Below are 10,000 nucleotides of genomic sequence, written 5' to 3'. Positions count from 1 at the left end.
TGTTCACACACGTTAAGGATCATACTGTTCACACACGTTAAGGATCATACTGTTCACACACGTTAAGGATCATACTGTTCACACGTTAAGGATCATACTGTTCACACACGTTAAGGATCATACTGTTCACACACGTTAAGGATCATACTGTTCACACACGTTAAGGATCATACTGTTCCCACACGTTAAGGATCATACTGTTCACACACGTTAAGGATCATACTGTTCACACGTTAAGGATCATACTGTTCACACGTTAAGGATCATACTGTTCACACATGTTAAGGATCATACTGTTCACACATGTTAAGGATCAAACTGTTCACACACGTTAAGGATCATACTGTTCACACACGTTAAGGATCATACTGTTCACACACGTTAAGGATCATACTGTTCACATGTTAAGGATCATACCGTTCACACATGTTAAGGATCATACTGTTCACACACGTTAAGGATCATACTGTTCACACACGTTAAGGATCATACTGTTCACACACGTTAAGGATCATACTGTTCACACATGTTAAGGATCATACTGTTCACATGTTAAGGATCATACCGTTCACACATGTTAAGGATCATACTGTTCACACACGTTAAGGATCATACTGTTCACACACGTTAAGGATCATACTGTTCACACACGTTAAGGACCATACTGTTCACACACGTTAAGGATCATACTGTTCACATGTTAAGGATCATACCGTTCACACATGTTAAGGATCATACTGTTCACACACGTTAAGGATCATACTGTTCACACACGTTAAGGATCATACTGTTCACACACGTTAAGGATCATACTGTTCACACATGTTAAGGATCATACTGTTCACACACGTTAAGGATCATACCGTTCACACATGTTAAGGATCATACTGTTCACACATGTTAAGGATCATACCGTTCACACACGTTAAGGATCATACTGTTCACACATGTTAAGGATCATACTGTTCACACACGTTAAGGATCATACTGTTCACACGTTAAGGATCATACTGTTCACACACGTTAAGGATCATACCGTTCACACATGTTAAGGATCATACCGTTCACACACGTTAAGGATCATACTGTTCACACACGTTAAGGATCATACTGTTCACACACGTTAAGGATCATACCGTTCACACACGTTAAGGATCATACTGTTCACACATGTTAAGGATCATACCGTTCACACATGTTAAGGATCATACTGTTCACATGTTAAGGATCATACCGTTCACACATGTTAAGGATCATACTGTTCACATGTTAAGGATCATACTGTTCACATGTTAAGGATCATACCGTTCACACATGTTAAGGATCATACTGTTCACACACGTTAAGGATCATACTGTTCACACACGTTAAGGATCATACTGTTCACACACGTTAAGGATCATACTGTTCACACATGTTAAGGATCATACTGTTCACATGTTAAGGATCATACCGTTCACACATGTTAAGGATCATACTGTTCACACACGTTAAGGATCATACTGTTCACACATGTTAAGGATCATACTGTTCACACACGTTAAGGATCATACTGTTCACACGTTAAGGATCATACCGTTCACACATGTTAAGGATCATACTGTTCACACACGTTAAGGACCATACTGTTCACACACGTTAAGGATCATACTGTTCACATGTTAAGGATCATACCGTTCACACATGTTAAGGATCATACTGTTCACACATGTTAAGGATCATACTGGTCACACATGTTAAGGATCATACTGTTCACATGTTAAGGATCATACTGTTCACACATGTTAAGGATCATACTGTTCACACATGTTAAGGATCATACTGTTCACATGTTAAGGATCATACTGTTCACACATGTTAAGGATCATACTGTTCACACATGTTAAGGATCATACTGTTCACATGTTAAGGATCATACTGTTCACATGTTAAGGATCATACCGTTCACACATGTTAAGGATCATACTGTTCACACACGTTAAGGATCATACTGTTCACACATGTTAAGGATCATACCGTTCACACATGTTAAGGATCATACCGTTCACACATGTTAAGGATCATACTGTTCACATGTTAAGGATCATACTGTTCACATGTTAAGGATCATACCGTTCACACATGTTAAGGATCATACTGTTCACATGTTAAGGATCATACTGTTCACATGTTAAGGATCATACTGTTCACACATGTTAAGGATCATACTGTTCACATGTTAAGGATCATACTGTTCACACATGTTAAGGATCATACTGTTCACACATGTTAAGGATCATACTGTTCACACGTTAAGGATCATACTGTTCACACATGTTAAGGATCATACTGTTCACACATGTTAAGGATCATACTGTTCACACATGTTGGATTGAAAGTCTGCGTCCTCTGAGCGCTCCTGATGCACGCCGCTGAGCGCAGCGTGAACTGCTCTGTGGTCAGCTGACAGGAAGTGGCGCTCTGACGTTTCTCTCCTTTGGTAGAATTGCTGCATCGTAACGCTGACTCTGCTGGACGACTTCCAAAAACCCTTCTGGTGTCTCAGCTCACCCATTTGCACTACGATGGCGAGGAAGAAGCTGTCCTTTGACTACAGCGGCGAGCACTTTGAGATGGCGCACCGTGAGCGGGAGGGCGAGGTGAAGATGATGCTGGTTTGGCTGAAGGAGCAGAAACAGTTCTTCCTCATCAGCCTCGTCGTCTGCCTTCCTGTCTCCAAAGTCAACCAGCATTTCAGCACGGAGCACTGACGGCGGGCGCCACGGCGGGCGCCACGGCTCCCAGGTTTGGTTTCTGATTTCTTAAGAAGTTGACAGAAGTGACGGACGTTTGTTAAAGCTCTGAAGCTCGTCACACTCGGCCTTGGTTAACTCCTTTCATGTTGGGACCTTATTAAATTCTCAGAAAGTAAAACATGGTGCTTTTATTTTGAAAGAGTCTTTTTAGCAGTGTTACAGCCATTTTGTATTATGTTCAGGTCATTTCCCGATTGCCACAGTAGGTGGCGTATTGGACAGCAGAATGATGATATGATGAAATGAGATAAAACACATACTGGAAAAAATGGTGCTTTTGTGTGGGGAAGCTAAAGATGCTCATGTGGCTCTGTTGCCTTTAATGTCCATTGAAGAAAGGGACAAACAAGACACTTGGTTTGCTGCAAAAATGATTGTTGAAAGTGGTTTTATTTCTGAGGTTGAAAAATGGTTGGTACATGATCATGGTGGTGAAGATGATGATGTTCACCCTGATGACAGCATATCAAATGTTGCCAGTAGACATTCTCATTGGAAAAGCATAGGTAGTGGTAAAGAAAGTAACAAAAGTGGTAAAAGCAGTAATAAAAGTGGCAAATCTACAGCTTCATCCCGCCTTAAAGTGGAAGCAGAAAGGGCTGCACTTCTCGCTCAAGCTGCAGCTTTAAAGGAAAGCATGCTTTAGAGGCCCAGGAAGAGGAGCTGAGAAGACAAAGAGAGCAGCTCGAGATTGATGCTGAAATAGCTGCATCCACTGCAAAGTTAGCAGTTTTTCAAGCTGCCACAGAATGTTCCTGTAAATCACAAGCACCTTCTGATGGAAGGAATTCTTACTTACAAAGGAATAAAGAACAAAACCCAAACTCAAAAGGATTTAATCCTGCAGCGAACTCATTTAAACCACACACACGGAGTGCACTGCCAAAGGACAGCTTCACAGTAGCCCAAAAGGATTCAAGTGGACGTAACACACACTCTGCAGAGGGAAACCCACAGCAAACCCTTGGATCCAAATATGAAACAAAATGGAAACCGGAAACATTTGGAATGAAGCAGTATGGAAACACAGAACAAAGCCCCTCTCTGCCAGTCCACAATATACAGCCTGCATCAGTGGAACAACAGCATCTATATTCTGTACCAGTACAAGGAGACCTGTGCACCATAATGCAGCGACAAAATGAAATCACAGCGGCTCTGGTTCAACAACAGAACCTAATGTCCTTGCCTTCTCGGGACATTCCAGCATTCGATGGTGATCCTCTTCAGTATAAAACCTTCATCAGAGCCTTTGAACATACTGTGGAATCAAAGGCTAGCAAAGCTGACTGCCTTTATTTCTTAGAACAATTTACAAGAGGGCAGCCCAGAGAATTGGTCAGGAGTTGTCAGCACATGAGTCCTGACAGAGGTTACCAACAGGCTAAAGAGCTTCTCCAAGAACACTTTGGAAACCAATATAGGATTGGTGCAGCCTATATAGAGAAGGCTTTGGCTTGGCCTGCAGTGAAGACAGAGGATGTGGTAGCCCTTCAAGCCTTTTCACTATTTCTGCGAAGTTGTTGCAACGTAATGGAGGAACTTCAATATGTGCAAGAGCTGGACATGCCAACAAACATGAGAGCAAAGACAAAGACAAAGTTGCCATTTAAGTACAGGGAAAAATGGAGGATACGGGCACATGAAATACTAGAAAGGTCTAATCGCAGAGCTTGCTTTAAAGATATGGTCTCATTTATTGAACGCCAGGTCAAGATCATTTCTGATCCACTTTTTGGGAACATCCAAGACATAGTATGTGGGGGACCTGCAGTAAAAAGTGTTGACAAGTTCAAACTACACTCAAAATTCAGCAACATCAGAGGTAACAGCTTCGCCACAGTTACTGTAAGTGATGCAGCTCAGGAATATGAAACTTCAAGCTCAGTCACGCAAAAGCCGGATTTAAAGGGAAGCATTCAAGAAGCGTGTGTTTGCTGCTCTCAGCGGCACAGACTGGAGGAGTGTCCAAAACTAAAGGAGAAGAAGCATCGGGACAAAATGGACTTTTTGATGGAAAAGGGGAAGTGTTTGGCTGCCTGTGTAGTGAACACAGGAGCAAGTATTGCGACAGGCGCTTAACTTGCAAAGATTGTGGTACCAGAAGCCACAAGCTGACCTAAAAAATATAAAAATACATAAACAAAAACGGGTTATGTTTACAAACGGTTGAGGTTTTTTTTAATTTTATTATTATTTATGGTTTGGTTCTCTATGTGCATGTGACTTAAGTTATGGCTCTATTTGTTTACACATGAAAGTAATTGTAATGTCTGTGGTCATTCAATTAGGGGCCGGTGTGTTACAGCCATTTTGTACTATGTTCAGGTCATTTCCCGATTGCCACAGTAGGTGGCGTATTGGACAGCAGTAACATGGAAAGGGGATCAATAGAAGAAGAAGTGATTGTTCCTCAGGTGTGCTGCTTACCGGGGAGAAGCACACAGTTTTTGACCGCCGTTTAGAGGCAAATAATTGAACCTTTTCTTTTGTTCGTTTCCTTTCGTTAATAATCAAAGTGCGTGTAAACCGTGTCTTTATTAAGGTGGTAAATAAATACATCTAAAACAAGTCCGCAGATGTTTGATTTACAACGTGAAGCAGCCGAAGGAATTTCCCGGTAGCAGCCGCTCACTGTGGCTTCGGTTTCTTTTCTTTTTAGTTTCAGTGAAATCAAGTCACTATAAGCAGGTTGTCAGTTTATGAAACGGAGGAAGAGGAGCGATCACAGAAGGAAGCTGCTGACTTTATTAATGAACAAACTTAATTTGTATTGAAACATTTTTGCAGCTATAATTTAAGAAGAACATTCTGGATGTTTGAACGTCTCTCTCACTCCGGTTCCATTTATCAACACAGGACAAATAAAGTCATAAAATATGTCAACATGGAAAACTTTATTCAAACTAAGAAACTTTATTTACACAGCAACACATGACAGAGACAAACATGAAGCAGCTCAGTCGCTGACCTGAGAGATGAGCAGAGGGGCGGAGTTTGCTCCGTCTAAAGGGAGACCAGGACTGAACAGGGGGGAGAGTGTTTCAGTAAAGGGACAGTCTGTAAATGTGTGGATCATCTCTGCTGACTCGACGTTCAAAAAGGAGACTGAGCGCTTCTCATAGTCCACAAACACGCCAACTTTATTAGGTTGGGATTGAAGGTGGAGATGGATTCCAGAAGCTTGGTATTTCTGTCCCGGTCTTAAACATATGGTCCAGAAGCCTTTCTCAGGACTCGCCTTGATGGATCCTTTTCTGACGATCGAGTCTTTGACGACACCGAGATCCCAAGAAGTCTTCCCTTCCACCTGAACCTGGAAATAAAACCGTCCTGAGGAGATGGTCGGCTTTCCCAAGACGTTGACGGCCAAATCAAATCTTTGTGGGCCGTCCTTCCTGCTGCGTGCGAGGACACTGTAGGACACTTGCTTCCCGTCCTCAGACAGGCTGAGGTTGGGATGAGCTGTGTCCGGATCTAGACGCACGTCTTTTGCAAACTGTTGGACTCTGTTCAGCTTCGACTTTGCAATAAAGGCGTCCTTCTGTCTTCGGAGTATTTCCTCCAGCTGAGCCACAGTTGTCCCGACACATGCTCCGTATGACGGGGGCGCCAGGCTGAAGTCAGTCCACGTCCTGGTGTGAGGAAGAGGGACAAAGTCAGGCTGCTGTTTGTCCACCTCAGCTTCTCTCTGTCTGAGCTCGGACACTTCTCGCTCCAGCTCTTGTACGAGCTCCTGGGCCTGTTTCTCTGTTGTCTCCTGCTTGTCTTTAATGGACCGGATGTGCTGATCCAGACTGTCCTTCAGAGCCTGCTGCAGCACGTCGAAGGCCCGCCGGCTGTCTGAGATTTGTCTGACTGCAGATCTGCTGCTGAGCTCTGCTGACAGTTTGATCTCCCTGATCTTGGTCTTCCTCTCCTCCATCATCAGGCGGATTTCATCCCTCAGCTCGGCTTTCTTCTTTTCAACGACACACTCGTTGTTCTTCAGGTCTGGAACCAACAGAAGACAAAAACATCCCATGAGTCCTCCATGAAGCTCCCTGTGTCGTTCTTCAATGACTCAGGTGTCTGATTTAGATCAGACACCTGAGTCATTGAAGGTTTTATTAGTATTTATTCCTGGTATAGTTTCATCTTAAACCTCTCATAACAAACCTTTAGTTTCCGGGCTGGAGTTTACCAAACGCTCCACCAGATCATTCCTGGAGATCTTCTTTAAAACCTCCTTGGTCAGCGTCAGAGCTCCGTGTCCCTGATACGTCTGCACCAACAGATCCACAACATCCGATCTGTCTGCCTTTTCCAGCCGAGCGACGGGGATTCCTGCGAGGTCGTCCACCATGTTGTCATGATTCAGAAACCATTTGAACTTGTCAAAGTCGTCCTTCTTTAAGTCCTGAAGAATGTTCCAAAGATTCTCTTTCAGTTTTGCCATCAGGACTTCCTGAAAAATAAATAGTTTAGTGGGACGTTGAATGATTGATTTATTCCATGTCAGCTACTGTGCTTTTTAAAGTCAGCTGACCTCCCAAACAAGCCTTTAGCTTAGCATTAAGCTTCATAAGCTGCAGGATTTTAGTGAGCAGATTCAGCTCCACCTTTAAAGTTACAAACCTTCACAAGTCATGAATTACAAAACAACAGATCCCAAAGCTTGACACAGATAAGCTGCACATGATGAGCGTCACTGTTGTTCCAGATTAAACACTGAGTGAGGAAACTTGTCTCAGACCAGTTCTGACAAGTCCGCTCTCTGCAGCAGACTGGGATGGAAGAGGTCTGAGGAGATCTACTGGTGTGGGAGAACACGAGCAGCAAGCAGCGTTTATGAGCCTGAACCAGCTCAGTGATCCACTAACAAGTCCTAAACCAGCTCAGTGATCCACGAACAAGTCCTAGACCAGCTCAGTGATCCACTAACAAGTCCTAAACCAGCTCAGTGATCCACTAACAAGTCCTAGACCAGCTCAGTGATCCACTAACAAGTCCTAAACCAGCTCAGTGATCCACTAACAAGTCCTAAACCAGCTCAGTGATTCATTAACAAGTCCTAAACCAGCTCAGTGATCCACTAACAAGTCCTAAACCAGCTCAGTGATCCACGAACAAGTCCTAGACCAGCTCAGTGATCCACTAACAAGTCCTAAACCAGCTCAGTGATCCACTAACAAGTCCTAAACCAGCTCAGTGATCCACTAACAAGTCCTAAACCAGCTCAGTGATTCATTAACAAGTCCTAAACCAGCTCAGTGATCCACTAACAAGTCCTAAACCAGCTCAGTGATCCACGAACAAGTCCTAGACCAGCTCAGTGATCCACTAACAAGTCCTAAACCAGCTCAGTGATCCACTAACAAGTCCTAAACCAGCTCAGTGATCCACAAACAAGTCCTAGACCAGCTCAGTGATCCACTAACAAGTCCTAAACCAGCTCAGTGATCCACTAACAAGTCCTAAACCAGCTCAGTGATCCACTAACAAGTCCTAAACCAGCTCAGTGATCCACTAACAAGTCCTAAACCAGCTCAGTGATTCACTAACAAGTCCTAAACCAGCTCAGTGATCCACTAACAAGTCCTAAACCAGCTCAGTGATTCACTAACAAGTCCTAGACCAGCTCAGTGATCCACTAACAAGTCCTAGACCAGCTCAGTGATCCACTAACAAGTCCTAAACCAGCTCAGTGATCCACTAACAAGTCCTAGACCAGCTCAGTGATCCACTAACAAGTCCTAAACCAGCTCAGTGATCCACTAACAAGTCCTAGACCAGCTCAGTGATCCACTAACAAGTCCTAAACCAGCTCAGTGATCCACTAACAAGTCCTAAACCAGCTCAGTGATCCACTAACAAGTCCTAGACCAGCTCAGTGATCCACTAACAAGTCCTAAACCAGCTCAGTGATTCACTAACAAGTCCTAAACCAGCTCAGTGATCCACTAACAAGTCCTAAACCAGCTCAGTGATTCACTAACAAGTCCTAAACCAGCTCAGTGATTCACTAACAAGTCCTAAACCAGCTCAGTGATCCACTAACAAGTCCTAAACCAGCTCAGTGATCCACTAACAAGTCCTAGACCAGCTCAGTGATCCACTAACAAGTCCTAGACCAGCTCAGTGATCCACTAACAAGTCCTAAACCAGCTCAGTGATCCACTAACAAGTCCTAAACCAGCTCAGTGATCCACTAACAAGTCCTAAACCAGCTCAGTGATCCACTAACAAGTCCTAGACCAGCTCAGTGATCCACTAACAAGTCCTAGACCAGCTCAGTGATCCACTAACAAGTCCTAAACCAGCTCAGTGATCCACTAACAAGTCCTAAACCAGCTCAGTGATCCACTAACAAGTCCTAAACCAGCTCAGTGATCCACTAACAAGTCCTAGACCAGCTCAGTGATTCACTAACAAGTCCTAAACCAGCTCAGTGATCCACTAACAAGTCCTAGACCAGCTCAGTGATTCACTAACAAGTCCTAGACCAGCTCAGTGATTCACTAACAAGTCCTAAACCAGCTCAGTGATCCACGAACAAGTCCTAGACCAGCTCAGTGATCCACTAACAAGTCCTAGACCAGCTCAGTGATTCACTAACAAGTCCTAAACCAGCTCAGTGATCCACTAACAAGTCCTAAACCAGCTCAGTGATCCACTAACAAGTCCTAAACCAGCTCAGTGATTCACTAACAAGTCCTAAACCAGCTCAGTGATCCACTAACAAGTCCTAAACCAGCTCAGTGATCCACTAACAAGTCCTAGACCAGCTCAGTGATCCACTAACAAGTCCTAAACCAGCTCAGTGATTCACTAACAAGTCCTAAACCAGCTCAGTGATCCACTAACAAGTCCTAAACCAGCTCAGTGATTCACTAACAAGTCCTAAACCAGCTCAGTGATCCACTAACAAGTCCTAAACCAGCTCAGTGATCCACTAACAAGTCCTAAACCAGCTCAGTGATTCACTAACAAGTCCTAAACCAGCTCAGTGATTCACTAACAAGTCCTAAACCAGCTCAGTGATCCACTAACAAGTCCTAAACCAGCTCAGTGATCCACTAACAAGTCCTAGACCAGCTCAGTGATTCACTAACAAGTCCTAGACCAGCTCAGTGATCCACTAACAAGTCCTAAACCAGCTCAGTGATCCACTAACAAGTCCTAGACCAGCTCAGTGATCCACTAACAAGTCCTAAACCAGCTCA

The 10,000-nt window shown here is 43.7% G+C and overlaps 2 protein-coding genes across 2 annotated transcripts in view; one reads left to right on the top strand and one right to left on the bottom strand.

The window, feature by feature from the left end:
* LOC306818116 (F-box only protein 15-like) overlaps nucleotides 1-2,930 on the top strand; it is a gene marked incomplete at its 5' end in the record, with an annotated part of 6,311 nt that extends 3,381 nt beyond the window's left edge. Inside the window, one exon of the mRNA XM_079335489.1 lies at nucleotides 2,484-2,930. Coding sequence (XP_079191615.1) covers nucleotides 2,484-2,750 — 267 coding nt within the window. The 3' untranslated portion in view covers nucleotides 2,751-2,930. The remainder of the gene's footprint in view (nucleotides 1-2,483) is intronic.
* Nucleotides 2,931-5,728: 2,798 nt separating this feature from the next.
* The window catches only part of LOC306817944 (uncharacterized protein), a 4,886-nt gene continuing 614 nt past the window's right edge, over nucleotides 5,729-10,000 (bottom strand). Inside the window, exons 2-3 of the mRNA XM_079335217.1 lie at nucleotides 6,954-7,242; nucleotides 5,729-6,788 (exon numbers count right to left, since the gene is read on the bottom strand). Of these exons, the coding sequence (XP_079191343.1) occupies nucleotides 5,755-6,788; nucleotides 6,954-7,242 (1,323 nt within the window). The 3' untranslated portion in view covers nucleotides 5,729-5,754. The remainder of the gene's footprint in view (nucleotides 6,789-6,953; nucleotides 7,243-10,000) is intronic.

This window comes from Symphodus melops (genome assembly GCF_947650265.1).
Source record: "Symphodus melops genome assembly, chromosome: 22".
NCBI classification, from domain to species: Eukaryota; Metazoa; Chordata; class Actinopteri; order Labriformes; family Labridae; genus Symphodus; species Symphodus melops.
The sequence above is the reverse complement of the archived record's forward strand: the minus strand, read 5'-3'. Positions and strand labels throughout refer to the sequence as shown.